The sequence below is a fragment of the Cladophialophora psammophila genome (genome assembly GCF_000585535.1).
Source record: "Cladophialophora psammophila CBS 110553 chromosome Unknown aczJe-supercont1.11, whole genome shotgun sequence".
Classification (NCBI taxonomy): domain Eukaryota; kingdom Fungi; phylum Ascomycota; class Eurotiomycetes; order Chaetothyriales; family Herpotrichiellaceae; genus Cladophialophora; species Cladophialophora psammophila.
This window is the reverse complement of record NW_006912932.1, coordinates 1,163,402-1,190,933: the sequence shown is the minus strand read 5'-3', so window position 1 is coordinate 1,190,933 and position 27,532 is coordinate 1,163,402. Positions and strand designations below refer to the sequence as shown.

Here is a 27,532-nt window from a genome sequence, read left to right as displayed (position 1 = left end):
TGCGGACGGTTCGAGACTCCAAGGACTGCACGCCGCCCATGTCGGCGCCAGTGTCATTGGAGGGGGTTTGGACGATCACTCGGTCCTCTTCGTTGCGGCTAATCTTGTCCAAACTCATTGTAATTTCAAAAAAAAAAAGACGAGAACAAGACCTAGAAGTCAGAGAGACGAGAGAAGCGATGCCTGGGAAGGTAGACTTCCTGTGGTATTTATCTCCACTCAGCCAGTCGAGGATGGGAATCAGGCACAGGCCGTTATCATCTTGATGTTATCTTCAAGGCCATCATGGCTCGCGGATCCTCACCAAGGATAAAGACTGGAATTCACAGCTAACACTATCTGAAGGAGATCGAAAGCCCTCGGTCGCGATAGTGTTCTCTCGGCCCCTCTAGACTCTACTGATTGAGAAACGGATTGCTGACTGGCGATGCAGACCGGCGACCACTGGACGCCCTTTCTCAACTCAACACATCCTTCCTCGGCCACGTTGACATTCCTCGGTATGAGAGAAGGCAGGCTAGAAACAGCATTCTGGGCTGTCTGGGCCCTGTGTTACGACGTGGTCGACGAAGACCCTGGGCTCGACTTCAACCCCCCCTACGAATCGCTTGCGAGACTCCCCCGAGATGCTCGACATTATCCAGAACATGATCGCCCGGCATCCTGGTGGACCTCTCCCATACGACCGTCGCGACAATGAAACAGGCCATCGCCGTGTCAGAGGCGCCCGTCTTCTGGACGCACGCCGTGCCCGAGCCCTCTGGGACCATCCGCGAAACGTCGCCGAGGACGTCCTGGCATTGGTCGGCGACGGCCCCGGGCCAAAGGGCGGCGTAATCCATTCCACCTTCTTTCTGCCCCTCTGGGTGGTTTTGGTGGTGGTGTTGTCTTGTCAGTGCCAACCAGAAACGCGTTCTCAATTCCCGACCTGCTGGACAGGCCTATGTGCGTTGTTGCACGTGCACGCCGAACCCTGGAGTGCTCTGTTACAATATATGGAGGTTGATGGGTTGGAGGATGCTAGTAAATTTCCAAACATAGTAAGTCTCTTCTTCATCACACACTCGCTTTCTTTCTCCTATCTCTTTAGTCCGGCTATGCCCAGCAATAACTCACATAGATCCAGGTTGCGGAGCTTCTCTCTTGAGGTTGGACGCCGGAAGAGATGCGCGGAGTTTTGGGAGGCAATCTCCTGAGAATTGTGGACAAGGTGGAGGAGGTCGGCGAGAGGCTCAAGGATTGATTACCCTCATCTGCCATCTGGGAGAAGAGAAAGGACCTTCCCGCGACGCCATGGGGTGCCGGAGGTGTCCAAGGGTACTGGCCGAAAGATGTCAAGGAGGTAGCGGAGAGAATGACGTTCTGCCATGACGAGCTGTGATATGAGAGAGAAGTCGGTCTAGCGAATTTGCTCTTTCGATTGCTCTTTTTTTTGAGTGGAAGACCGAATCACTGGTGTCTACAGTCCACCAGGTTGTCAACGTCGCCGAGTCATCTTGTTGCTATCAGCAAACAACAAATTGACGAACTCGGTCGTCGCTCAAGTATTCAAAAAGGCAGAACCACGCTCCGGACTATCGAAATAATCCGAGGCCAAAAGTTGATTGATCGGTTCAGGAGGAGGAGAGGTTCCGTCTGTCTCCAATACCGCATTGCCAAGAAAATTTCCTACTAGCCTAATTGGGATAGGCTCAAATACTCGGCGAGTCGGCTGTCGCTAAAGGTTCTCGCATTTGCTAGCGCAAGTTTAGTTGGAGCTCTAAGGTCACTTCGATCCCTTATCTACTTGTACCTCCAAGATATACCCTTGCCTCCGCGCCCACTCTTGACCTCCATTAACCATATTGTCATTGTCTCGTGCTTGCCTTTGTTGGTTGTTAGACGCCTTACCCGACCAAAGCTCGAAATACCCTGGCTGTCGAATTATGAGTTCCTCACCCGTCTCCGCTAACCCACCCATACCGGGAGCCGCGACGCAACTTTAGTTTCCTACGTCTGCTAGCTCTCGAGTCTTGCAAGCCTGCACAGAAACGCGGCGATCCAGAATGGCGCGTTGCGAAGGTAACAATCATCTTTCGGCGCGCTTGATATCTTCTATGCACAACGTTACAGAATAGAGTTTTGCTCGTTTTTCCACGTGTCATTGCTTGTAGTCGACGCGTTGCATCGCCGATCAGGATTTCTGGCCCATGCATTGGTCGCCCTAGCTGGACTCTATATGAGTCAGGAAGTGGTGGGAGAAGGATTTACGACGCCGACAGCATTGCCCAAGGGGCATACGATAGGGGCACGAGGATACTCTCGTCAATTTGTCGATACGCCTTCAAGTATGATGCGAGATATAGTCTACGCTCATTGTGATCAGGTTGACAAGTTCGTCTGAGTAAGTTCAATTCAAGCCAACCTTCTTCTGTCATTAAAAGAACTCCTGACCCGGAAAAGCATACAAAGCTTGGATATTCACTGGAATTGCCATTCAGCAAGCACAAACTCTGAGACCCGGCATGGAATACCATCAAAGGCTTTCTAATCGTCAGAAAGAAGGCCAACCACGTGCGTATTGGTCATGTTTTCTAATGAATCGCCTTGTGTCCCAATGCTGCTGGAGGCCTCAGATGATTGACGGCGAGACCGTCCGTGTCAATTTCCTTCTCCGGAGAATATATTCATCTTCGACGAAGCATTCAACGGGCCGAGTTTAAAGGCACTAACAGTCCCTTATAATATTTCTCATCACGGGATAACACCATATTGTTTTTTTTTTGCAGTTCTTGATCTATGGGCACGGGTACTTATGCGCAAGTAAAGGGAGATTTTCGAGAAAATATCCATCGCTCCAGCGATGTGGAAGGCCGTCTCAGTCAGCTGGAGCAGAAAATCGAAAGTTATATGGCTCGCTGCCTCCTGCCATGCAGTGGACCAGACAAAACAGAACAATATTCCGACCCGAGAATCAAGAAGCGCTATTTGTCAATTTGCACTTCCTGCTTTGTCATGCGAGATGTGTGATGTATCAAGAGTACATTCCGTATCAGAATACAACATATGTGACATCAGGTGATCAGAGACTTCAATATTATGGGACGCTAACTAGCCCTTATGCCAATGGTCGCGATCGCAGCACAAAATCTGTTTGCATCGGAAGCTATCATCGATATGGTGGCCGAACTGTTCCGCGCCAACGGCTACGGCGGCGCCAGAGATTTGCGATCCTTTTTTGCGGCACAAGCGATGTTGTCCGCGGTGAACATTGAGTTATGGCTCTAAGACGTCGAAAGAAAAGAGGATGAGACTTGCAAAAACGCTGCAGCGAGGGTCGCGGAAGTAGTGGCCGTGTTTGAGTCGTGGAGGAAGCAGTGGCCGGTGGCAGACGCATGGATGAGCACGCTCGCATCACTCCGCCAGCTCGTCAGGCCACATACGAAACTACGATTTCCAGTCCGGAAGATGCCCGCCCTAACGCTGGAAATACAGAGGCGGATGAAGAGGCGCCCCCGCCGCCACCACCACCACCACCACCTCCTCCTCCTCCTCCTCTCCCGGCCGTCACCGAGAGCAAGTCGCAGGAGTGCCTTTCTCCGCATCTCACCGAAGGAAATGGACTTCCAGACATGAATCAAGATATGATTGACTTTAAAATCCGATTTATCCTCTCGGCTTCGCTTGAAGACATCGATGCGCGGGAGCGAGTGCTGAGCTCATCGATGAGCATCGTCAGGCGGCCTTCTTGGGAATATAATGCACTGCTCCAGGACTGGGAAACCGGATTTCCCGAGATAGACATGGACGGGGTGTGGTCAGGTTTCATCAGCGGCGGTGCTGCTTGATCCGACTACTATATTTTGACCCTCGAGTTGTGCAAAAAAGGGAGCTCGTACAGATCCAAGGATCAAAACTTAAACCCGAGATTGTCTATTGAACGCTCCTTCCGATATCGATGAACCTTGCTCTTTATCCAGCCTACTACCAGGTAGGTTGGTATAAATCACTAGGGGATTGGCCTCTTATGTAGTCTGGAGTCAGGACTTCAAGGGATTCGGCATCTCATCTATATGGATACTAGAGTTGGACAAGTATTGCAGACTGCCTGAGTCCATCTGGATCAATCTAGTCGATGGAAGTGACACCGACAATGCCGTATAGGGTGACACACAAAACCTCGATTCTCCAACTCAGCTCACAGTTCTGCTGTCTCTCCAACAGCCTCCCAAGGCTCTATCCGGCCATCAGCTGATTGGTACAGCTGAGACCCTGGTACCCGTCAAGGGATCATACTCCTTCTCTCCCCAAGCGGCTAAGCCAGAAGTCACATTCCTGGTCAAGCGAGTCGGTCACGACGTGAAGCGGTCAATCCTTCTTGTCCGATACATTTTCAACGCCGATAATCTCGCCGAGCTTTCCCTCCTCCGTACTGACCACCTCCATACTTTCAGTGATCACTGTTGTCCTGTACGATTTGAACAGCCTTGCGGGCAAGCGAGCTTTGAACATCTCGTCCAGCTCCGCTAGGGTTCCTTTGCTTTCAGGCCAGTAGAAGGAAGTGACGACTAGTCCCAGAGTCATGCAAACCGCGAAGATCAGACAGGTCTTTGACCCAAATTGCCAGCATCCACGTTGGCAATGTAAGGTAGGATATAAGTTACCGCGAGATCGAACAAGGAGATGGCCAGAAGTATCCAAGCGTTGGAAATGTTGCGCAGTCGTACGGTGGGCAGTTCGGCAGCGACCAACCACACTAACGGTGAAAGCCCGGCATAACAAACGAAGCCAAAGAGCAGACCGAAGCCGGCAATAGATTTGATGACCCCGACATTCGTAGGGTCTGCAAATCCGCAACACCCAATGATGAGGTCGATGATTGCAAGAAGCAAGACACCGAAAACTGAGCCGCCAAAGATGATAAAGCCTCTCCACGAAATCGACCGACGCTGAATGTGACATTTTGCACGGGTCCCCAAAAGGTGACACAGAGGGCAGAAGGATGATAGACTTACAGAACGTGCCCCAAGCGACGCCTGAGCTGAGAATACCGGTCAGACCAATGGCTCCTGCCGACAACGTACCAGGAACACCTCTGACCGTTGGAGGGGAGATCTCGATAATGAGTGTGGAGGACATTGATACCATGGTGAAGTATCCAAAACCTGACCCGGAACACTTCTCACGACCCTGATGGCCGTTACGATCGATATTTGACTAGCAGTCAAGATCTTTAAGCCATCGGGGAGCTCGGTACCAAATCGTTGGATAAAGGCAGGCATGGCAAGGATGCCGCCGAGGACCGAGGCATCGTAACCAAAGCAAATACATGACTCGGTCTAGATCAAGACTTGGGTCCATTAGCTCCTATATACATAGGCTCTGAGTAAAATACAGTAGGGTGGACGAGTACGGACCACCAAGGATGGGACGTCGGTTGTGGTGAAGGTGGAATCTCGCAGAGGTGTGGTCTTTCAGCTCCATTGCGGCAGTCACAGTGCTCACAGCAGTTGTCCTTACTGAGTGCAATGACTTCTTTGAGATGAGGACCGTGCAAGATTATGACTGGGGAAAAGGAGGAATCCCACCAGTCACTACTGGCTACCCTGCAGACGAACGGATGGGCAACGACTTATCCGATCAATGCTTTCCCGCAAGTTCCGACTCAGCGATGAGTGCGTTGCTGCCAACATCACGGTTGAAGACGCGCTGTCGCATCGCACCGGCTGGAGCAGCCGTATCGTCAGTCATGGACTTCACACAATGAATTCTCGAGCTGCTCAACGCGGCCAAACAATCCAAGGGCAGCAGCGAGCTCGAGGAACGACGTGTCATTACCAAGAAGCTGTTCGAGGAGCTCACCACCGATCGATCAATAGTACCCGAGGGGGGATTTTGAAGCATCATCGCACATACGCTCTTGGCTGGATGTTAGCCCCTCCTATTGCGGGCATCGAACATCCCATCATGGATCATGGGGGAGGCTTGAATAGATTTGGCACACAGCTATACCTCGTACCAAACGACGACTTTGGCGTGGCCACAATGGGCAGCACCGCAACGTTAAGCAGGATTGTTGGGGGAATCCTTGGTCGGCGAATACGAGCATCCTGCGTTTGGACGCTTCCACGTCTCAGTCTACGATGGTCTCGGTCAACATGGCCCCATTGTGTACCCGCCATGGATACCATATTCGCAGCGTTCCGAACGAGATGAGCGAAGAAATCAGTTTCTCTGTCTGGAAGTCGTACCCCTCGGCGCGCGAACCTAGAGTTACAAGCTGCTCCTACATTTGCAGCCAGACTATCAACAAGGCGTCCGACACATAGCACAGTCAGTAGACCGCACCAGGACAAGGACAACACAACTCTGTTCCTCGACATGGAGGACTTGAAGGGACACGGAAACACGGAAGATGATGCTCTCCCAGGCTTACCGACAGGCCTGGAAAATTCCAATGAACAGTGCTGCTTGTGCGGAGAGGTGGTCTGGGAAAGCCACAGCTTGACCCGGCTTAGTGCTGTTGTCAAACTCAGCCATGAAGAGGCAGCCAACTCGGTGGGTACGACATCTCCCCCATGTATTCTGGGCATGAGACTGTTGTCATCACTGATTGATACTGATGGAGACGACGAGGCAGGCTGGGAAGAGAAGATGGTCTGGTTTGCGTCTGTGACCAAAGGTGAGTCGATGGGGGGCGGGGGGCGAGGCGGATATAAAAGCGGCATGGTTGTGGTGAGTTTGATGATTATTAATAATACTCGCTAGTGAGTGCCCCCTTGGTGGCCCCCAAGAGTGCCAAAGGAGCTCCGAGCCATTTTTTCCCAGCGCTTTTTCTGCCAAGCAATTTATTCCGAACTCGTCGCCCTGTCACGATGAGGGAATGAGGCTCAGCCCATGAATCTCGACTCACCCCTCGTTTTGCCCTCATTCTGCTGCAAGACACACCAAGCAATATGTGAGCCATGGTACCGACATGGGCATGTGACAACAGTATCTTCCAATGAGACAACTGTTCAATCACCCCCCCAGTGGTGCCCTCGTGTTGATGCGCCTCTTTCTCCTCTCTGTTTCCCATTCCGGCCCAACACGAAGAACACTACGGTATTTTGAAAGAAGTCGGTGTTTCTGTTACCGCCGCCTCGAACTGAGATTGGAGGACATGCAAGCCTCTCTCTTGGCCAACCACTTGATGCCATGACGCTGCATGGCCCTGCAGTCTGCGTGCGTCGCCGAGGTTGTTGAAATCGTTCAGCTGACTCCCCATCCTAGCTCTCGTCTCCAGCAGGCTGGGGATATGATCAACACGCTCCATCCGTACACGATCATGGACGCCATGGCTAGGCAGATTTGTAAATCGTTGCCCATTCTACTCGGTGTAGCAAATTGTACACGATGTCCAAAGTGTCCGAAGTGTTCAAAAAGGCTCAAAAAAGTGACAAGGCCGCGTCGGGAGAGAGTAAGACTAACCCATCGAGGTCTTCCGCGCCGCTCAAAGATATGACCCAGCATGAACGATTCCGAGCAAAAATTGGAATCAAAAAAGACGGTACTGTGCCTTAAAAGACCACTTTAGAGTCGAAAATTTGATGCCGCCGGCAGAGAAGTACTAATATCTCCGAAGGCAAATATGCAGACCAGGATCTTTGGCCACGAATTCAACAAGCCTACAAAGAGGAAAACCGTTATTACCACTTCGTTGCGACACTATCTTATGGCTTGCTCTGGTTGCAAATCGCCATTGGAGCCACGGTAACAGCAATCGGATCCGACAACAATCGCCGCGCGAGACTAGCAGTTACAATTCTTGGGGCCATCAATACCTTTATTGCGGGCGTCCTGACTTTCCTCAAGTCTCGCGACCAGCCAAACAGAGCACTTCAATTTAGAAATGGACTCCGGGACGTGTGTAACGAGTTGTGGCGCGCAGACGCCGCCTTGCGGGACCCCCCTTCAAATCATGATGATCACCACAGCGTGTTTAACACCCTTTGGGACAAATACCAAGATGTACTGAGGGAAGCTGATGTCAATTATCCAGACCTATGGGTCAGAATTGAAAGCGCCCTAGGGGTGAGGAAATCTCAGCAGAAAAATCAGCAAAGACGTACTCCAACGCCTCCTCCAGCAGGCGCTCGACCAGCAGGGTCTGCAGCACATACTCCCGCAGGGTCTCCAGCACTCTTTTCAGCAGGATCTCCATCACGTACTCCAGCAGGATCTCCATCACGTACTCCAGCAGGATCTCCAACCGCCATTTCAGCGGGATCTCCAGCAGGTCCTTCGGCAGTTGCTCTAGCAGCAGGTGCTCTAGCAGGTGCTCCAGAACGTTCTCCAGAACGTTCTCTAGCAGTTCCCTAGCAGTTCCCTGGCAGGTTCTCTAGCAGGTCCTCGAGGAGATATCTGAGGGGATAGGAAGGGAGGTGCTCACGGAGGTACTCAAGGAGATGCTCGGGGAGATTCTCAAGGAAGTGCTCAAGTAAGTGCTCAAGGAAATGGTCAAAGAATAGTTAAGGGACAAGTCAACGAAGTCCTCAAGTCCTCAAGGAGACCATGCTCCTAGGCATGAATGAACAGGTAGGAAATAACGAGGTCTCGGTCATAAGGTCTGCTTTGTTATCCTCCATTTCATGGAAACTTGATTGGCCCGTGACCTACGTTGCCTCAAGCCAGCACTCATGTGCAATTGGTCCTGTCTGCAGATAAGTGTTGGTTGCGGGAACGTACAAGCGGAAGACCGGAGGCCAATGAGACTCGATTTCGCGCTTCTCAAGAGCGGACGCCCTTTGCAAAGGTTGCCAGCAAAGTCCCTACCGTATTATTGCTTGCCCTGAGCGATGATTAGCAACAAGCGAGCACGTCCCAGCCAGTCACCCGTGGCGAAAGGGACATGCTGCTGGTTTCTGGCCTCGGGCGATAAAGCCCAACCAGCCTTACCGCATCCTCCTGGTCCGTGTTCACCGAGCACGTTTTTACTACCAGCGCTGATGGGATTCTTGGGTTTGACATCGGTTGATCCTTTTTTGGCGCGTCTTCCGGTGCGCTTCAGAGACAGAGACATGTTTCTGTCCTCGATTACCCTTCAAGTTCGCTTGTATGAATTCGAAACAGCGACGTGGGCGACTTCCGTTGCGTGAGTTCAGTCGAAAACGGGTATTTCGGCGCTAAAAATGACTTGCATTGCTGCATGGCGCAGGGGTAGTCCTGTTGAATCCAATGGATTGAGCAGAATGGGAAAGAGTGGGCTGGCCACCTTGGAAGAGCCCCGACACATGGTCATGCTGGAGGGGGGGTCTAGCTGGCGGGGGTGGTGTCCGACGACGCAGTTGCCCTTGTTCTCTGACCCTCCTCCTTCACGGTGTGTTTCTTTCAGCTTGCCGGCGCGTCCGTGGTATGTTTGTAGAGTGCTCCTGGAGTGGAGGCGGCAAGTAGGATTGTGCGGTGAGATAGCAAGGTGCCACGACAGCGGCGGGAGCACACGAACTGGTGCTGACCAGTCACGAGGGAGAAGGAGGCAATGTCGGCTGCAGCCAACCGGCATGTCAGGATGTCGATAGTTCGCTAGTGGGATGGACGAGGATGGTGCAGGATGGTGGTGGATAGTGGGTGGAGGGCTTGACAGGCGCAAGTAGGATGGTTGGTCGGGGGCCGGCAGGTGACTTTTTTCCCAGAGACAATGGCTATAATAAATTGTTTGTGTACTCGGTACTTAGGGAAGAGGAGTCGGGTGCAACGCCAGCAGCCTGAGGGCGCGGCGAGGAAAATCCCTACCTAGGCAGATGGGCAGAAGGGAGTAAAGGTGTGCAAGAAGAGAGAAGGGGGCTTCCTAGAGCGTACCTGGGTACGACGTACCGGCGGTAGGCAGGCCTAGTAGGGTCTAGTGAGGGTTAGGCAGCCTAGCAAGCCCAGCATGCCCAGCAAGCCTACCTAGTGAGCCCCTCCAAGGCTAACGAATGACCGACCGGGGCGCATCGGCCGCTCTCTATCATGACTGGTCGACGCGCTGGCAGCCTCGACTTCCTTGACGCCCACATTTCCTCTTTCTCGCCTCCTGGCTCACTCTGCTTCACACCCACTTCCATCCCAGTCCCCATCAGGAACCTACCTGCCCCTCCATTGCGCCGATACTGTCCGCCCAAGTCGTCGTCCGCGCTCCAATTCCTCTGCTGCTGAAACAGGAACAAAAAGAGAATGATAGCTGTGAGCGCGCTGGTCCAAGTGGGACACCGCCAGCTGTCATTCTGGGCCACGCCGGACACTGTCGGTTTGTCACCCTTTCTTCTTCTGAGTTGGCCTTGGTTCTTCCTAACCCATCGAGGGCCTTGGAGGCTTGAAGCTTGAAGCTTGAGGATGGCCGTGCGGGTCGAAGCGATGCCGAAGCCAACACCAAGTCTGTGATCTACTTACGGACGGAGTATTACAAGGATACCGCCCTACACCACCTCAATCCAAAGTCTGCTGTTCTAGCGAGGCCAGCTCCGTCTTCTTCTCTTCAAAGCCGCTTCGGCCCTTATTTACCATCTGCAACTCTGCAACTTCTGCGACTTCTGTGACTTTGCACCTCTTGTTTCGCCCCATTGTCTGTCTCGAGTCTGCCTTACCTTCGGTTTCTGTCCGCCGCGTCGGTCTTCAAACTTCCTGGTCGCTCCTTCATAAGGTCATCATTGGCTCTGGATTCTTCAGGCCCACTGTTCCTTCTCACCACATCCTCTGACTGGTGTCGCCCGCCTCATCTACATAGATATACTTTTGGCTCTAATCTTAATCTTCCACAAAATCTGTGGTCTGTACATAGCCTCCCAAACCTCCGAAATTTGAGCGCTACAGTATTGCGACTGACATATCGGTGACAGATGCTATTGTGCCACTCTTGGGGCTACCGGGGATAGCACTCATCGATACGAGCTTCCCAATGTCTATTGACACTTTGTGAAGCCGGCACAGTCTCAAGCCTGAAAGCGTCAGCATGATGCGAAACTCTCCAGCGTCATTCGCCCAATCCTGATGCTGTATGGTCGGTGAATTTTGGGAGGTAGTATCGCTGGGCCTTGCAATTTCGCGATATGCCTTCTCCCAATCACAGAGCCAAGGGTTCGGGATCTTTGTCTTTGGCCAGTACGGGTGCTGCTCTGCGCCGTGGCGACCTGAAGATATCTGATCCAATTCCCTTCGATGAATCCGGACTCTTCAGCAACACAAGCACCGTACTACCATCCAGACATCCCTCGGGACAGCGACATCACGACACTATATGGCCACGGAAGAGTACGGCGACGCAGGACGTCCATGTGCGACACGTCAGTGATGTCCCGCCTCACGCGCGTGCTCGAACCTCTGCCGGGCCGTCACTAATTCCAAGCTCAATGTCTTCAGTTCCTTCAAAGGCGTCTTTGAATCAGAAGAAGGCTGGAGGATTGCGCGCGACCCTAAAACGCATGTTCTCGAGCAAGAAACACAGGTCCGTGCCCACCGATACCAGTGGATTCCGTTACGGCGAGTCTGGACATCTCAAATCCGTCACAGAGCAACCAGTTCGAACACGACTGGACTCGGCTCCTCCGCTGGGAGCGGATTTTACCTCACGAGGAGCTGCGCTGACCTCCCATTCCACCACGTATCCGCAATTTGAAGCTGTTCACGAGAGCTTACCGCCTCCTCCGCGGCGCGGGCGTCGCAACACTTTGCCTAGTCTGGTCTTCAGTGATCACCAGTCTAGTTTCGTACAGGCAGTCGTTGATTGGCCTGTACCACGATCCTCTCCAGTGGAAAAGGGGGCGAAAGAAGACTGTGTCTCGGACCGTCAGTTCAAGCGACGATCTAAGAGCGCAGATGCACTCAACGAACTTGTCGATCGAGGCTCCGTTGAGCGTCCTTCCACTCGCGATCGAGCAGGTGAGATCGCTTACTGGCGCAACAGCGCCATTCAAAACCCTGTGCCTGTTTATAGCGGCCAGTCGATCTCGGTAGATGCCACACACGTCCTGGGGCCCGACAATTCGGTGGCGGTGGCGGAATCAGAGCACGATCGTTCTATCGTAGACCCCATGCAGACTTTTGACTTTGGCCTTGGAAGTCCAGAACGGGACGAGATTGGACTAGAGCAGAGGGTTAATACTCTCGAAATCAAGCTCTTCGATTTTGAATTTGCATTGGCCAAGCTCCAAGGCAACGACCTGCCGAATCCAAGGCTGAACCCAAGACCATTCAGCCGCGGCTCGATAGGGGACATATTCCAGCAGAATAAGACAAGCCTAACCTGGACAACGGAATCGTCAAACGATTTGAGCTACCTTTCTTCCGGCGGAGTCCAGGATCTAACTTTCCTATCTTCTCCTGGCGAGTCTCCTTTGCCCTCCCCAGAAGCCGATGACATGTTCCGCCCTCAAAGAGCGAGCAAAGCAACGACTGCCACCATCAGACCCGCGACTGCGCGACGAAGATCACCCAGACGCTCTCGGGGAACTTCGCCGTCCTCGATTCATATTCCTTCAGACAAGTTCGAGGCTCTATTGGACATGATGAAGGAAGAAAAAGCGGCTCGACAAAAATTGGAAGAGCAGGTACACGAACTACAGAAAGAGATGAACAGCTTGAGGACTCCGATCTACGCTACGATTAGGGAACCATATCCGACGCCTAGCCCTGAGTCGAAACAGGATGCATCTGGCACACCACCTCGAATGAAAACACTGCATCGGACGCATCCATTTCTGTTAGACCCACCTGTACCACAAGAAATTTCTCGTTTTAGCGGCACAGAAGATTCGGATGTTGAGGAAGGCTTTGAGGACGTCTATGAAACCCCACGAGAGGAGCAACGTGATAAATTTGAGACAACGAGGGATTCGCAGCAGGTGGCAGTTACATGAGCGGCAACTGATGATTGTGTTGCATTGTTTGACTTTTACACCCACAGACGCATTTTCATTGGCTTTCTCAGTGCGCTTCTATTTGGACTTTGGCATTGGAAGGCGAAACTTGGCTCTTCTGGTCTTGTTTTGACAGAGGCAATCAGTTGTCACGAGCCTATATATCGGGAAAACTGTTTGCATGAGATACCCACACAGGTGTGATGAAGCTCTTATGAGTAGAGCGGGGCAACAGCGTTTATGTATGAATACATCCGGCCTGAAACGGGGCGATCTGTTTGAGAATAACACAAGCAATTTGGGAAATACTACGACGTAGGATTGGATCGAAGAGAGATAAGTTCAGTACCGAGCACTGCGTAACGCACTTGGGCCCGGCAAGGCTGAGCAGACGCACCACAAGGCTGACATCGAGGCTCTCAGGTTCGCCAAGTGAAACCTAACTTGAACCCCAGTACGTACCTCGTACTATGTTTTCATGGTCCGCAGCTGCAGACGGTCGCAGACAGCAGTGAATTCTCGCATTCTCTCAATGCCAAAAAGTCATGACTTGATATCCTTTCCGTGCTTACTCCTTCGACACTCACTCACCTAGGAGAAGTCCTGAACACTCTCATTAGTGTTCTACAAGATGTCTACGTCTATAACACACCTCCTTCCTCCCACGCCCGCTCAACCTTCGAGCAAAGCCCGCCTGCTCACGCCAACCACCCACCCAATCCCTCTGCTCCCGTCGTCACTCGCGAAACCCTATAGCTACATTCACACCGCTCTCATTCCGTTATACTACTACCTCCGTGCTTCATCGCTTGTCGCAGATCCGGCCAACACCCTAGTGAGCGATTTGGGAGTTGTTGCTGCATTGCAGTGCTTGTTCTGTGCAATCTGCATACCGCCTGCCGGGTCTTGGGTGTCTGGTACGCCGGGCGGTCCGATTGTGGAGGGGACAGCAAGTCCAGGGCAGAAGAATCCAAAGAGTCCCAAGGTGCCTGGAAGTGTGGGAGCAGGGAGCCTGAGGAAGAAGAACCTGGGAACAGGGGCTGGGAAGGGCCATGGTCATGGGGCTGGAAAAGGAGGTATCGGGGCAGCTGCTGCGGAGGGGAGCTGGAATGCGAGAATCATGGTGAGTCTTTTCTTCACATGTACAATTTCCATTGCGTCTGTAATGCTTGGTGGCCCCATCATTGCTCCTGTTCGTCATCTACGGCTTCCCATGACTTTTCGAGATTGAACGACTGACCCTGAGCGAGGTACAGCCCGCACTCTTCTCCTTGATCTTAACGCTCACTCTTCCACCTCTCCCGCTCGCGTTAATCGCCCTCGTCCTAGGCGCACCTTTGTACCCTACCTCCCTCCTCCCCCTCACATTCCTCCTCTCAGTGCATGTCTCCCTGCTCGGTTTCTTGCCGCTGTTCTACACCCACGGTGTCTCCTCCCTCGCCTGGCGCGACGTCGCAGCCGCGTGGCTCCCTTTCGACACAGCAGGCGTATGGGGAGGGACAGTGGGAAGCTTTATTGGGGGATGGGTGGGTGCCATTCCGATGGCGCTGGATTGGGATCGCGAGTGGCAGAAATGGCCTTGTACGGTTATTTGGGGGGTGGTGATAGGGTGGACGGTTGGTAGGGTCATCACAAATGGGTTGGGATGGGGCAAGGGCAAGAGGATCGATTTGAGCGAGAAGGAGGAACCTGAACCGGTCTATGACGAGAGTATCCCAGTGGGAGGCGCGAAGAGGACGGAGGGGGACAAGACCGAGTGAGCCAGCGGGTTCAAGCAACCTGTTACCACCAGAGACGGAGTCCAAAAATGGATTAAATCCCAATCTACAAGACCGGAAAGTGGCATGTAAACCCTGGCGTGAGGGAACAGGTCACCGTCTCCAAAACGGACGGTGCCTTTTGCACTCCTAGGACACCGATCTTCCGGTCAGGACGCCCTACAAACTAGCGACCAGCGTCACGCCCCGTGCCGGGTCCGTTGATCTTCACCGCACCTCCATGCTGAAGCCCTGGCTGGAGCTGAGCACGTTCGCGGACAATGGGTCCGTCCACGGTGTACCTGCGTGGGATTGCACTGCTTTCGGGGCCGAGTGTGCGTTTGGCCTTAGCGGAACCTCCCCGGGGCAATCATTTCCACGAAGAAGGAAGATGGAGAGGCGGCGAAGGCGACGTTGCAAGACTGACGAGCACCCGCCATGGGTATGTATAGGTCCTGGCGCTGGCATACGAGGTAGTGGGCATGGGTACCTATGTACATACATAGGTATGGGCATGCGATAAGGAAAACAAGGAAATACGAGCACTATCCATCGCAACGTGCAAGGAATGACTCCAAAGTGGCTGGGTGTGCGCCGGTATTACCTGCACCTGTACATTCGTACCCCACGAGGACATGCCACACATGAATACATCCAGCAAAGTAATGCTCGGTGAGTACGAGGTACTACGTATCTGAGTATTCGTTCGAAGCGTTCAAACAGCCCGCTGGAAGCAAGCGAGATTGCTCGTTTGTCGGGTTCCATTATTGAGCATAATCAGAAACTCGAATCTGAATCTGAATTTGGCATTGATTTCGACCTTGAATTGTTTCTATTTCGGCTATTTCAAAATCATAGCAAGGATTTATTTATTGAAAAGATTCTTTTTTGATCAAGACACCCGAGATGAGTTCTGATCATATCTCAATCCCAGGGACGGTTCCATCTTGGCCGTCATCCACTCTTCTCTGTCTCCAAGGGGTATCAAATCCTCCTTCCAATAGTAGTTTATCTCAATCCAAGTTCTCTCATGCGGGCCGCGGCACGCTTCGTCGTCACCCTTGAGGTTTTTCTTCTCTTCCTTTCCAATCTAAGCCATTGGCACCAGTCCAACGAATACTGCTTGTTGCACTCCTTCCATTCCAGCTCCAAGTGATCTCTGAACTAGTGTTACATGTGGAATGGGTTGCGTTCAGCTCACTTTATCTCCAAGAAATTTGCCGGCCCCCCGTTGATGTGTCAATTTTGCATACATTCCCCGATAACGCCATTCGCTATGCAAGACAGAACTCCTCTCCGCATGAGTCAAGAAAAATAATTGCCGTAAATGAGAGTATGGTAAATCTGAGGCTTTAGATGGCATGGGTCGTTGGCATCAGCTTTGTCGTCAGCATCTGGGTCGATATTACAACTCTTCTGTAGTTGAATTGTGACGTGCTCGCTTGCGTTTCCTTCCGGTTGTCGTGTCGTCAACAATATTCACAGCCTCCTAGACTGCTTGTTGAACAGGTGTCCTTCCAATTCGATAATTGCTCGCAGCAGAACTGAAGAACCTCGCCATCACACTGCCGACACCAGAATCCGCCTTGACCTTTTTGGCCGGCTGTTGGCTTTCGCCTTGAAAGCTTGTCTGATGGCCTTTCAGGCTGGCCCGCGGTACCGAGATAGTCTTGCCATGTGCACTGTGATATGACGCGTCAGGGCTCTGAGTCAGGTCGACCACCACAATACTGTCGTCGATGTTCGATGACGCAGTGTACGGGGTACCTCGAGAGGTCGGTGCAAGAGAGGAAGATCGCGATCGTGATGATGGGGCCAATGAGGAAGACCGGGAGCTGCTGTGGCTGTGCATCGTGCCAGGTCTGCTAGATGGAACTAGAGGCGGAAGGTCACGAATGGACGGCGGTGACACCGATCGATTGCTGCCGTGATGACGGAATGGGGATGGCCATCGTCGATGACTTGGAGCAGGTAGCGACAACGAACTGTTGTTGGCCTTGTGCCTTGGATACCGGCCGCCGGCTAGGTCCTCATCGATGCAGGAAGCAGGGGAATCGTATACACCGACCGCTCTGGGAGGAGGTGTGGCAACCACAGGTTGAGCCGGCTCCTTGCGTGGCAAAGGTGGCACAGACATTGTAGAATCGTAAGAGGTCTGATGAGAGTGCCAGTGTCGATAGCTGCTGGTGAGTTCTTCTTCTTCCTGCTGGAGCTCCATCTGGAAACGGATGGGGGCGAGGAATGGCTCAAAATGGACAAACAAGTCCTGTTCCGTCACCCGAGTGTCGAAATCAAGCAGGTACAGCAGTTGTCTCTCCATCAGGTTCACCTCTGCCAGTCCGAATCCGAAACCATCAAAACCCTTGACCGTGGAGTATCTTGCCCAGTGCTTGTTCTTGGGGCTCGAATCGTTCAAGTTCTTCGCAGCCAGGATCAACGACGCAAGAAAGATACGGTGGACAGTGCATCGCATCCCCTTGGCGACAGGTGGTAGTCTGGATCGAAGACGGGCAAGGTAGACCAGAGACGTCATTAAAGTCGGCACCTGAACGGCAGACCGGTGGACGAGCGAGCTGATGAACTGTTCAAGGCTGGGTAAAGGAGCGAGGGCGGGCTCTGCTGACGATGGGTGAGGCGGTGTTGACGGAGGAGTAGGTAATGAGTCTGTGGGGGGTAGAGGCTCTGGATCACATCGTATGACCTGTGAGGCTTGCTTTGCAAGGTGCTGGACCATGTATGTCCGTACAGGTTGCCGCACAAAATCTTCCAGCGCAGCCCTGTTCTGGGCTGAGGTGTATTTGGACTCCATGACGGACCTGTTTGCAAAAAGTCGATTTGACCCTGGTGGTGAGAGGCGGAAGAAGATGAAGGGAGTGACTGTGAGGTGAGGCACGTCCGAGTGTTTATGGAGTTGCCTTCACAATTCTCTCAGAGAGGTTTCAAAGGCTGGTTATGAAGCGAGTGGACTGAAGTGAAGTGACAGGCCTCTGACACAAGCGGGGAGGGGAGGTTGGTATCCAAGATACTAACTGGGCCGATCTCTGTAAGACTTTTCACCTGGCCAGCAGGAGAGACTCAGAATTCGCACAACAATCTGTGCTGCGTGGGATATATTGGGTTATTGGTAGTCCCAGGCACAGCCCAGGGATGCAGCTCCTGATGTTTGAGAGAGAGTCTCGTAGTATCCAAGCGAGTTGTTCTCCTGAAAAGTTGTACCGGAAGTGATGTCGCAACTGCAAAAGAGTGGGTTCGGCGTCTGCAGCTAGTGGATAGGCGGACGATAAACTCCAGGTACAGAGTACAGATTTGGTGGGATGGCGTGGAACTGCGCCGTTGGGGGGTATTAGGGTTTTTTTTCTTGCCCTGGGTGGCGCAGACAAGGATTGCTCGGCTTGTCAGGGGTTGGAACCTGGAGCAGCGGACACAGCGTCGTTCCCTCGGCTTGTCTGTCACTGAGGAGGGCTAGTAGTAGGGTGCGCTTTGGGGTAGGATGCGAGCTCAAGGAGGCTTGAGAGAAGTGGGGAGGCCGGCCCCAGACGTGTCAGGGAGGTGGAAGTCGACAAAAGGGGGGGTGGTGCTTGAAGCTGGTGAGAGCTCAAGCTCGGGCCTTCGACACTGACGAAGGTGAGGATGAGGATAGCGGATGGAGGGTAGAAGAGAAGGTGAGTTGAGGTAGCGATGAGGTGGTGGTTTTTATGAATCTGATCGAGAGCATGAAGTGAAGGTGAAGCAAAAGGGCATTGCCACAAGACTCGTTATAGATTGAATGGGCGCTTGCACAGACCTGGCAGACCCTGAATGGTAACGGCTGCAGGATGCGGCCAGGTCTCCAGGGCCAGTGGCTAGAATCGCAGGCGAGTTGGCGAGATGGTTCTTGTTTCGCCCTGCGCTGGCGGCTGGCAGACAGAGCGAGTGGATTGGGCCGCGGTTTGCACGACTGGGAGTCTGAGCGATGCACGATGCACGCCTCTTTTTTTTTTATGGGGATGCGATGTGTGCACTGACTGGGCTTTTTATTCCAGATGGACTGATGGAGTCCGATCCTTTTGAGTTCATCTACTTGGACTGTGAGCGTGTCGCTTGTGTCCTCCTTGCTGAAGTCCTACTGACCACCGGCCACTAGTAGTGCACCCAATGATCAATTCAGTTGACTTTCTACACGTGTGCATGAAAGAGTAAAAGCAGGAAGGGGGGGGAAGGGATGGACCGACCGAGGGGTTGACTTGTTAGGTTGGTGATGGACATTGGAGGCCCAGGGAGCTGCATGGGGATGGCGACACGCCCTGTAGGCAGGCACTCCGGACTCGGTAGGTACCCAGTAGCTCGCGATCGGAGTGCCCATGGCCCATACCATAGCCCATAGCCAGAGCCCATAACCATACCAGCCAGGGCACAGCTCGCTGCTGATCCAGCTGCCATCTGCCATCTGTCAATAGTTATTTGGCCGTCCTTGCAGCTGCTATCTCCCTCCCTTTGCCCCATTACGCGTTACGCATTACGCATTACGCATTACGAGCCAGAGTCAGCTCCTAAAGTACTGTACGTAGTACTGTACCTCGGCATGGTAGTTTCTTTACGAATTCGCCTGGCCTTCTGCTAAATCATCTCGTATCTCTCAACTCTCAACTGTGTGAGTGCTGCTTCACTCCTCCTCTCCGTTGAAGTGGTATTATTCTCCAAGAATGGCCACTTGACACACTCTTGTGGCCAAGTGGTTCCCCCCTCGGGCCATTGATTGGTAGAGAGGTCGAGACACCCGCCTGACACGTCTCATACACTTTAGGCACCCCCTCTCGACGCGCTTCAGGGGCTTCCCAGGCCTCCCTCTCGCGTAAGGTCACTGGCCGGTCGCTTAACGCACATCACCCGTCAGCGGCATCATTTCTTTGGCTCGTCCGGTGACTGGTGAAACACGTCTCTCCCTTCGTTTGCCCCCCTCCACGAGACGCGCGACTCGCTGCCACACCTCACAACTCGCATCTCGACCTCTTTTCTTTGGTTCCGTGCCTCCTGCGGGCGAATGCCTCAAGCCACTCCAGCCCGGCCCATATTCTGTCTCAGCTTTCTTTGTCCCGGCTTCCGCATACCACATGCTCTGACCTCCTGACAAGTCTCAGAATCCCTTTCCCCAGCTTGCATCCGTCCCCTAGTTGCCACAATTGCTGCCGCAGATCACCCAACACCCACCTGAAGGGCACAGCCACGACATGACCACTTGCCTACCTGCCTGCACTTACTCTACTTCCCGGTGACAAGCATCTCACCGTACCGCTCTCATCACCTGCCACCACCACCTTGTTTAGTCAATCGTCCACAGGAGCGTCAGCAGACGGGCACTGGTGAAGCATGAGAATACGCCAGTCAACTACTCTTCAATGCTCAGACTTGGGAGTAGTGATACTTCGCGCGAACTATCTCTGGATTGCACCTTCGAGCTCCTCATGACTGCGCAGAGCAGCCGCATAGACATCAGCCATCACCGATTGGTCAATCGACACTAAGTGCATCCATGTGAGAAGAGCCAACCTCTGGAACAGCGTTGCAAATGATGCTTGCACACTGGGTCATCCTTACAGGATGGATTGCCCTGCCTGCGACGTGGCCAAGGATAACACAACGTCGACGGAATGGGCTTCCCAGTCGATGATGACGATGATATGATTGAATCTTAAAGGTCATGGAATCGAGAGACAAGACCGTCGAGAATCCTAACAGTGCTAGGCCTACCTCCATCGTGACAACTTGGCACAAGGCGCCCTCAGGTGGCAATCTTGCTCGGCTAGGATCTCCTTCTCCCACGTCCGACGGCATGAGCACATATTTAAGGGCAGCGACTGCATCACGAATTTGTATAACTGCAGTTCCAGGTACCCCCCATCGCGTCCATGGGGTCTTTCACTGCAGGGATGTGCCTCTAGGATACCCGTCGTCCTTACCTCGAGGCGTTGCAACCACGGTTGATCAGACCAAGAACAACAACGATCCCAACCTAGGCAAGCGGGGTGAGCATGTCAAGGCTGGGAAAAGTGCAACGTCGAGCGAAGGCAGAGGACACCCAGCGAAGCAGCCAGATCCGCAGGAGCCTCCAAAACGGTCTTCGGGCTTTGAAACTCAAGGTCCTGATGGCAAATCTGGCGAAGGAGAAGACACTGGTGGTGTGCATAAAGAGAAGAAACCAGAGTTGACATGACGATTGACCTTAGTAGTCACAATTGTGCATCATGTTGATAGCACTCGCAGAGAATGAGATACCATGGGTACCATTTTGCCAGCAGTCTCTTCCTGCCGGTATGTGACAAAAGTTGCCATGTGTTCTGAATGTAACGTAGACAAGACACATGACAAAACAACATCCAGCCTGGTTTTGTCGGTGTGCCGAGTACTAGCCCCCCAATCTACGTGGTGATCACCTGCAATTAATTGATTCATGTGCTGGAAAGAATCGAGACTAGAGAGCGTTGGGAAGGGTGGGAGAGAGGAATGAGGGTTCCATCTGAATCACATTTCGGTGGGCATGTGAGACCAAATGTTGATCGTACCCTCATTCAACCCCATAACCGCAAACTATCTCAGCTTGCTTGAGACATGGGGCATCCAAGGAATATGGCGACTGCGAGAATGGGCACCAGACGTTCGTGCCCAGGGGAAGGCAAATCTTGACTTGGCGATCCCGGGGTCGCCTTCTTCGCTGTGGGGTTGAATCACACAGTACGAGGTATATGAATGAATGGACTTCAGCCAGCAAGGTATGCCGAAAAGGGGGTGGGCGCGGAGAGAGCGACTTGAATGGTGGCGATGACCGCGATGACCGTTCGCATCCGCTGAGGCTGGTGCGCCGCCACTGCCACATCGCGCGACCTGAGAGGTCCATGTCATCACACCCTTCTGCGCATCTATGCCATCTCATCTCACAGCTGATGAACGGATGAACGAATGGATGAATGAATGAATGAATGAATGAATGAATGTCCTTGTGATCATAATGCCTTCTGTGCATGCACCTGCACGTATCTATGTACGTACATAGGATGACCGGGGCACCTGAACGGATACCTTTTCCCTCTGAAGTCGAAGTGGCTGCGATTATCTTCACTCCTTCCGTTGTACTGTATGTACATACATATGTACATATCAAGCTCATCTCGGCTGGTGCCTAGACAGCAAAACGGCAAAGCAGCAGAGCTCGCAGTAAATCTCATTCATACGTGTCCGTTAAGTTTACCTCAGTCTTTGCTGATACTAATGGCAACGATAATAATACTAGGTCACGCCAAAGCCGTACTCTACTCTATCTTGGGATTGTGAACCTCCTATTGGCCTTAAAACGACACTTGTCAAGCATGCGCAGATTCTGCAGACCATGTCTTCACCGCTCATCCCATCTTCTTCTCCAAGATCTTACAGCCAGGCAAGAGTCATGATGAAAAAAGAGTCGTTGGCCAAAAAATACGCGGACAAGAGCCCCGAAGGACACTTGATGGCGACATCCACCGCGATGTGCAATGCAGGGACACCGCTATCGCAGACTCCAGTCGTGATCGAAGTTGCGCCCACAAGGTCTATCAAAATGTTAGCGAAACACTCAAACCTCATTGCGCTTGGGGTAGTGGGACATACAAGTATGAAGAAGGAAAAAGAAATTTAGAATGGCATTCAGGGAGGAGCGAAAATAAATAGTCGGATTCTTGCCAAGCAATGGCGAGACGCCAAGATGCGCTATACCAACTACAGACGGCACTACTGGGTACTACAGACTAATCTTTCACGAGTATTATTACATAGCAGTTGTCTCGATGTGTCTGCCTGCCCGGCGACCCTGCATAGCTTGGTACCGTCGTGTGGTGCAGTCATGATAATGTGATATCTCTCATCCATCAGCTTTCGCTCTGCTCTGCTTTATATCAAGGCCACCTGAGATTCAAAGCTTGTTCAAGGCAATCTCTCGAATGGCAGAAACGGAGACTACTATCTGCCTTGTCAACAAACGCGAATATGGTTTTCAAACCAGCGGTTCGAGTGGCTTTCACCTCCCAACAAGAATACATTCTCTTCAGCGCATGAAAATATGGGAAGTTAGGTAATTTCATAGTTTGGTCCCCTCTTTGTGAATTTTTTTTTTTTCCACACAGTTGAACCAAATCCTTGTGAGAACATCAGTGCTTCCTACAACGTTGGCAGGTCCATGTATTCTGTCGTGTTCGAGTTCAACGAGGTTCCAACACGGATGAGCCTCAAAGGAACTGCCATCGAAGGAATCGTTGGCATCGCATTCATCATGTTCATCCTTGTGTTTTTCCTTTGCCTGAGCTTTTTGCGCCATATCAGGATCAGACGGCAACTTCGCGTGAGACTTGATCCAGTTGAGGGCAGTGTGAACAACATCCGCCCACTTCCGCCAGCTTATGATTCCCTCCACGCTGGTAGTGGGCGCCGGTATTTCTGGCTTTGGTCGCAACAGCGCAATGAGCTCGGTACCCCTGATCCCTCCAACACCGCTTTCGAAAGAATTCGCGACCCGTTCATCTTCGACGACAGCCCTCGACACTCACCAACGTCGGAAGGGTCTATCCTACCCCCATACTCTCGAACCGATCCCCATGGATTGCCTAGTTACGAGAGCAGTATCTGCGCGGATATGGAAGACAGATTACAGGGTGCTCGGTCTGCTTTAGCAACGCATGTGTCGCGCAGAACCCGTGGAGAGGCTTCGTCAAGTCTGATCACGAGGGAGAGGCGGGGGGAAATCGTCGTCTTTGGGAGGGAGACATCGCCCAGCGAAGCATGATCAAGACTGCGACTACCACAGCAGGGTCTGCGAGATGGTAATTAGCCAGTCGAATACCTACGCCGCGTGCTTGGCTAATTCTTTCTTTTCCAGATAATGACGCCTCCATGAGGCCTGCCCGGATTAAGAAGTTTCAGCCGGCGAAGGAGAAGCCTTGGGCGGGTGAAGTTACCGGGGAAAGCCTCAAGCTTATGCGCTGGAACATATTGCGACCTCGTCTGAGACAAGAATTTTACGCACCACACCTACGGGATGCGATCAAAGCGACTCAACACCCAGTTTTCTCCGTGTACAACTTTCTTCTACACCTCTCAGATCTTGCAAAGTGCTTGCCCTGGCACAACTACCTGGTGTGTCTCCGGATATCCCCATTTCTGTCCTCCCAACTTCTGTACATCCATCAATGCATATGCGTACACACGAACATCGACGAAGTGCCTCCCAACAACCCCGCCGGCGGGGTCAAGAACTACTGAGCTCAACAACAATAAAAATCCCTGCAAGGGGTGGAACGAACGGACTGAGGCTGGGCTTAAGCTTGATCTTGAATTCGAAATTGATCTCCACTTCCAAAGAGCAGCAGAGGTCGAGGTTCCCGCTGGAGCTGCGAGACTGACGGCTGAGACAGACCGGTGAAAACCGCGCGACAATCGACATGTCTGAGTATTGTGCCCTGCCCACAACGCCCGCTCCCATGTATGTATGTATGTATGTATGTATGTATGCATACATTTGGTGATAAAGAAAAGAGACCCACGGCAGCGGGACCGGTCCAGACGAGACGAGGCGAGGCGAGAAGAGGAGAGCCGAGAATGATTCCATCCGCGCGACACTCTCCCTCACTCAGTCGAGACGGGTCGCGAGGGTGTCTTAGGTCGCGGGCAAAGGATCAATGTCTCTCGATGATATGGATCAGGGGAGCAGAGGGTTCGTCGTCGCAGTGATGGTGGTTTTGTTGTTGGCCGCGAAGGGAGACGGGACGAGACAAGACGATATGAGGAACATGCTATTCTGCGCCATCTGATAGGAGTTCCCGGTATTGTTTATTCATCTATTTATTCCGTGACACCCCTCGGTTTTCCAAGCTGTTCGGCTTTATCAGCAAGGAGCCAGCCAGTTATCCAGTTATTTATTCGTGGTAGAGCTACACACCCAGTCCCCATCATCTAAACCAAACTTTTCTCTCTGCTGTACATACTTGTCCTCTCCTCTACAGCCCAGACTTGAGTCCAGTCCCAGGAACATACGAGCCTCAATCCCCCCCCGCCATTTAGTCTACGATATCTACATCCAACCCAGAGTGGTATCCAGGGGAGAGATAGAAACCATGAACGAACCGGCAATGATATCCTTCTTCAGCCTCACCGGGGTGATTCTGTTTGTTGCGGGGATTGCGACTTGGAGGATACATCGCCGGAATCGCATGCAGGGCAAACCTGATGGCATCGCGGTTGATGAGAATCATGGCGATGCCGAGAACGGGAAACAAGATCGAGGTATACGTGCGGAAGATGGTGATGGACCGGCAGAGAATCGAGAAAGCGGTTGGTGGCGGAGGGTCCTTGACGGGGTCGGTTGGGCACAGATACCAATCAGTGCTGAGGATCAAGAGAAGATGCGAGTACTAGGAAGACGAGGAATTGTCGATAAAAAGGCAGACGAAGCAGTTGTTTCCGCGGTCATTGGCGGTGTCGAGGCTGAGACGAGTCGCCCGAGTGCCATTCAGAGAGAGTCAAGGCCAACAGAGGTCGCGCCGTTCGAGAAACTTGGTGGGTATCGATATGGCGATTTCGCGTATGGACATGACAATATGGCGCCGCTTCCAGTTCCGGCTTTGGTTAATGAGCTGAATCCATATCATCATCCATCAGAGATCGCCGAAGTCGAAGCTGCACCGGCGTGTCTTTGTCCTTCCGCTCAAGCCTCCAACAGAAGCTCGATGGAGTCGGGATATGGATCTCCACTGACGTCGTACAATGGCCTTCCCACCATACACCAACACCGAGATGACATGATGGCGGCGCTCCCGATCCCGAAAGACCATCCACTGTATCAATACCATCCCATCGCTCATTGTCCAGCAACTCCTAATCTCCCGCGTCAAGATGCAGGCTGGCGGCTCCCCGTGTTGCAATATGAACGCGAAAGCCTTGTCCCTGCACCTCTCAACCCACGCCGCGGAAGGCACAGCCCTCACGCCGATCTGGACCACAACCAAACTTCACCCCCCGAACCAGTGCGGACGGTTTTTAGCGAATTGGGACGTCCTTCGAGTGCTCATTCTCGGCTAGCTTCATGCTCGGAGTCGCACTCAAAGGAAGGGCCCGATGCGAGATACAGCTGCTTTGAGAGTCCGCTAAGGCAGCATCCCCCTGAGCTGCGCAACGAATTGCAAGATTCAAGGGAGATATCGAGGCAAAATTCGGAACACGTGTCGGGAGCTATAGTTGGCCAAATTCGGGCGAAAGATGACGTCCGAAACGAATGGCCTTTAACGACGGAGATGAAGGTGCCGATCCAACATTATTCCATCCAGACCCCAATTCAGCCTGCGAGTGCATCTGAGCATCATCTTCCACCCCAACGCCATCGTCATTTCAGCTCATGCGATAATGCTTGGACGTCGGTTCCGCTGACTTCGGAGTCGCAGCCATCCCGCAGGCCGCAGAGATGGAGTTGGACAGCTGAGGATTTCAGGGTGGTGGGGATCAAGGGCGACAATGCTGTTTGAAGTAGGCAACGTTTGCTGGAATGATCTAGGGGAGTTGCTGTCAGGATGTGATAGAAAGGCAGGAGTCTCTGTGAGGTTGCTCCGAAGGTGAGGGTTGGTTTCAGAGTATAGTGGCATTTTTCGGTAGCATGAAGGGAAGACAGCGGATGATTCCTTGTCTGTTGTTCTCTCCAACGGGTTTTGGAGGGATGATTAACAACAATTTGAAGTCGAGCAGCTTTGTTTGATCGATCAGTTGGCATATAGCGGGCATCATTGGTGACATTTGTTTGATGTAATACTTCTCCATTCGACCGGACGGAGACTGGAGCTCGATGCTTGCTGTTGCATAGCCTCTCCGCGATATTTCTGACGATAAAATGCCTTTTACTGGTTCGTACAGACTTCTATCGCTTCTGGCCCGAGATTCACGCAGCTTGCTCCGCGCGAACCGGTTTTAACCCTCAGCATCCCGCTCCAGAGAAAGGTCTTGCAATGGATGCAAAGACTAGAACATGGATGACGCTCGATCTCGTCCAGCAGGGGGGACTTTCTTGTCGGAACTTGTCGTTCGACATGGAATTCGAGGCGGATCTAAAAAGTGACGAGATTTCGTCCATCGTCGTATCCAGGCGCAGATTCATCTCTTGTTTCCAACAGCAGCCCATCTCTCTCTACTCTTGACTCCAACTCCTTCATCCACGGAGGAGCCACTGCTTCCACCGGCAGCCCAACCTTCACCAATCTCCCCCACAACTCTTCCTGGTCGTCCTGCAATGATTGTGCCTCCAGCCCAGACGGTGTTCGCAGGAAGGACGGTGCCATCCAAGATCTTCACGTTATCCTTGATCATGACCATGTTCCCAATCGTGCAGTTGGCGCCTATCCAAACATTGCTTCTGATCTCAGCTGCACGGATGTGTGTGTTGGGACCAATGTAGACGTAGTCGGATATTCGGAGCATGAAGTAGGTCATGATCTGCTGCGGTTCACCGCCGTTCGGGTTTGGGACCGTGGTCAGGCGGGAAGGGGGATGAAGTGTACAGCCGGGACTAATGAAGACATATCGACCGAGGTGAATCGAGGTTTGGTCTTGGGTTGCCGACTTCTGGTCGCCCGACTGCTGTTGCGAGGGAGGTTTTGGCTGTGGGGGACGAACAAGGTCCCCATGGATTACCACGTCTTGTTGAATGACACATTTGCCAGCCAGTATGATGTGGCGCGGACCCAGGACGCTGGCTCGGCGACTGATCTTGTTGCCAGTTTCCTGAAACGGGGTTGTCAGCAATTGCCTGGTGTTGATGATTCCTGTGATGGACGGAGACTGACGGTTTCGATGTATTCGCCGCGAACAGAAGGCTTTGGTGGCATAGCTATTGGAAAATGCCTGCCTCCAGCAGCATTCTTGCCAGGCCGGAAGCGCAGCAACAGA

General features: G+C 52.6%; 10 protein-coding genes across 10 annotated transcripts; 7 read left to right on the top strand and 3 right to left on the bottom strand.

Moving 5' to 3' along the window:
• The first annotated feature begins 2,395 nt into the window (after positions 1–2,395).
• Positions 2,396–3,029, top strand: A1O5_07650 (uncharacterized protein). Its single transcript, XM_007748239.1, has one exon. It carries the CDS (start codon positions 2,779–2,781, stop codon positions 3,007–3,009), a length of 231 nt encoding a protein of 76 aa, XP_007746429.1. The 5' UTR covers positions 2,396–2,778; the 3' UTR covers positions 3,010–3,029.
• A 345-nt stretch (positions 3,030–3,374) lies between these two features.
• On the top strand, positions 3,375–3,827 carry A1O5_07649 (uncharacterized protein; the record flags this gene model as incomplete). Its single annotated transcript, XM_007748238.1, has 1 exon — positions 3,375–3,827. One exon carries the CDS (start codon positions 3,375–3,377, stop codon positions 3,825–3,827), a length of 453 nt encoding a protein of 150 aa, XP_007746428.1.
• A 750-nt stretch (positions 3,828–4,577) lies between these two features.
• A1O5_07648 (uncharacterized protein) lies at positions 4,578–5,127 on the bottom strand (the record flags this gene model as incomplete). Its single annotated transcript, XM_007748237.1, has 2 exons — positions 4,578–4,882; positions 4,995–5,127. The coding sequence occupies 2 exons, from the start codon at positions 5,125–5,127 to the stop codon at positions 4,578–4,580; spliced, it is 438 nt and encodes a 145-aa protein (XP_007746427.1).
• Positions 5,128–6,360: 1,233 nt separating this feature from the next.
• On the top strand, positions 6,361–8,340 carry A1O5_07647 (uncharacterized protein; the record flags this gene model as incomplete). Its single annotated transcript, XM_007748236.1, has 2 exons — positions 6,361–6,661; positions 7,604–8,340. The coding sequence occupies 2 exons, from the start codon at positions 6,361–6,363 to the stop codon at positions 8,338–8,340; spliced, it is 1,038 nt and encodes a 345-aa protein (XP_007746426.1).
• A 3,002-nt stretch (positions 8,341–11,342) lies between these two features.
• A1O5_07646 (uncharacterized protein) lies at positions 11,343–12,848 on the top strand (the record flags this gene model as incomplete). The annotated part of the gene is made up of 1 exon (XM_007748235.1): positions 11,343–12,848. One exon carries the CDS (start codon positions 11,343–11,345, stop codon positions 12,846–12,848), a length of 1,506 nt encoding a protein of 501 aa, XP_007746425.1.
• A 631-nt stretch (positions 12,849–13,479) lies between these two features.
• A1O5_07645 (uncharacterized protein) lies at positions 13,480–14,608 on the top strand (the record flags this gene model as incomplete). The annotated part of the gene is made up of 2 exons (XM_007748234.1): positions 13,480–13,971; positions 14,105–14,608. 2 exons carry the CDS (start codon positions 13,480–13,482, stop codon positions 14,606–14,608), a joined length of 996 nt encoding a protein of 331 aa, XP_007746424.1.
• A 1,486-nt stretch (positions 14,609–16,094) lies between these two features.
• A1O5_07644 (uncharacterized protein) lies at positions 16,095–17,414 on the bottom strand (the record flags this gene model as incomplete). The annotated part of the gene is made up of 1 exon (XM_007748233.1): positions 16,095–17,414. The coding sequence occupies one exon, from the start codon at positions 17,412–17,414 to the stop codon at positions 16,095–16,097; it is 1,320 nt and encodes a 439-aa protein (XP_007746423.1).
• Positions 17,415–20,282: 2,868 nt separating this feature from the next.
• A1O5_07643 (uncharacterized protein) lies at positions 20,283–20,795 on the top strand (the record flags this gene model as incomplete). Its single annotated transcript, XM_007748232.1, has 1 exon — positions 20,283–20,795. The coding sequence occupies one exon, from the start codon at positions 20,283–20,285 to the stop codon at positions 20,793–20,795; it is 513 nt and encodes a 170-aa protein (XP_007746422.1).
• Positions 20,796–24,717: 3,922 nt separating this feature from the next.
• Positions 24,718–26,121, top strand: A1O5_07642 (uncharacterized protein; the record flags this gene model as incomplete). Its single annotated transcript, XM_007748231.1, has 1 exon — positions 24,718–26,121. One exon carries the CDS (start codon positions 24,718–24,720, stop codon positions 26,119–26,121), a length of 1,404 nt encoding a protein of 467 aa, XP_007746421.1.
• A 619-nt stretch (positions 26,122–26,740) lies between these two features.
• On the bottom strand, positions 26,741–27,471 carry A1O5_07641 (uncharacterized protein; the record flags this gene model as incomplete). The annotated part of the gene is made up of 2 exons (XM_007748230.1): positions 26,741–27,367; positions 27,430–27,471. 2 exons carry the CDS (start codon positions 27,469–27,471, stop codon positions 26,741–26,743), a joined length of 669 nt encoding a protein of 222 aa, XP_007746420.1.
• Between the last annotated feature and the right edge of the window lie 61 nt (positions 27,472–27,532).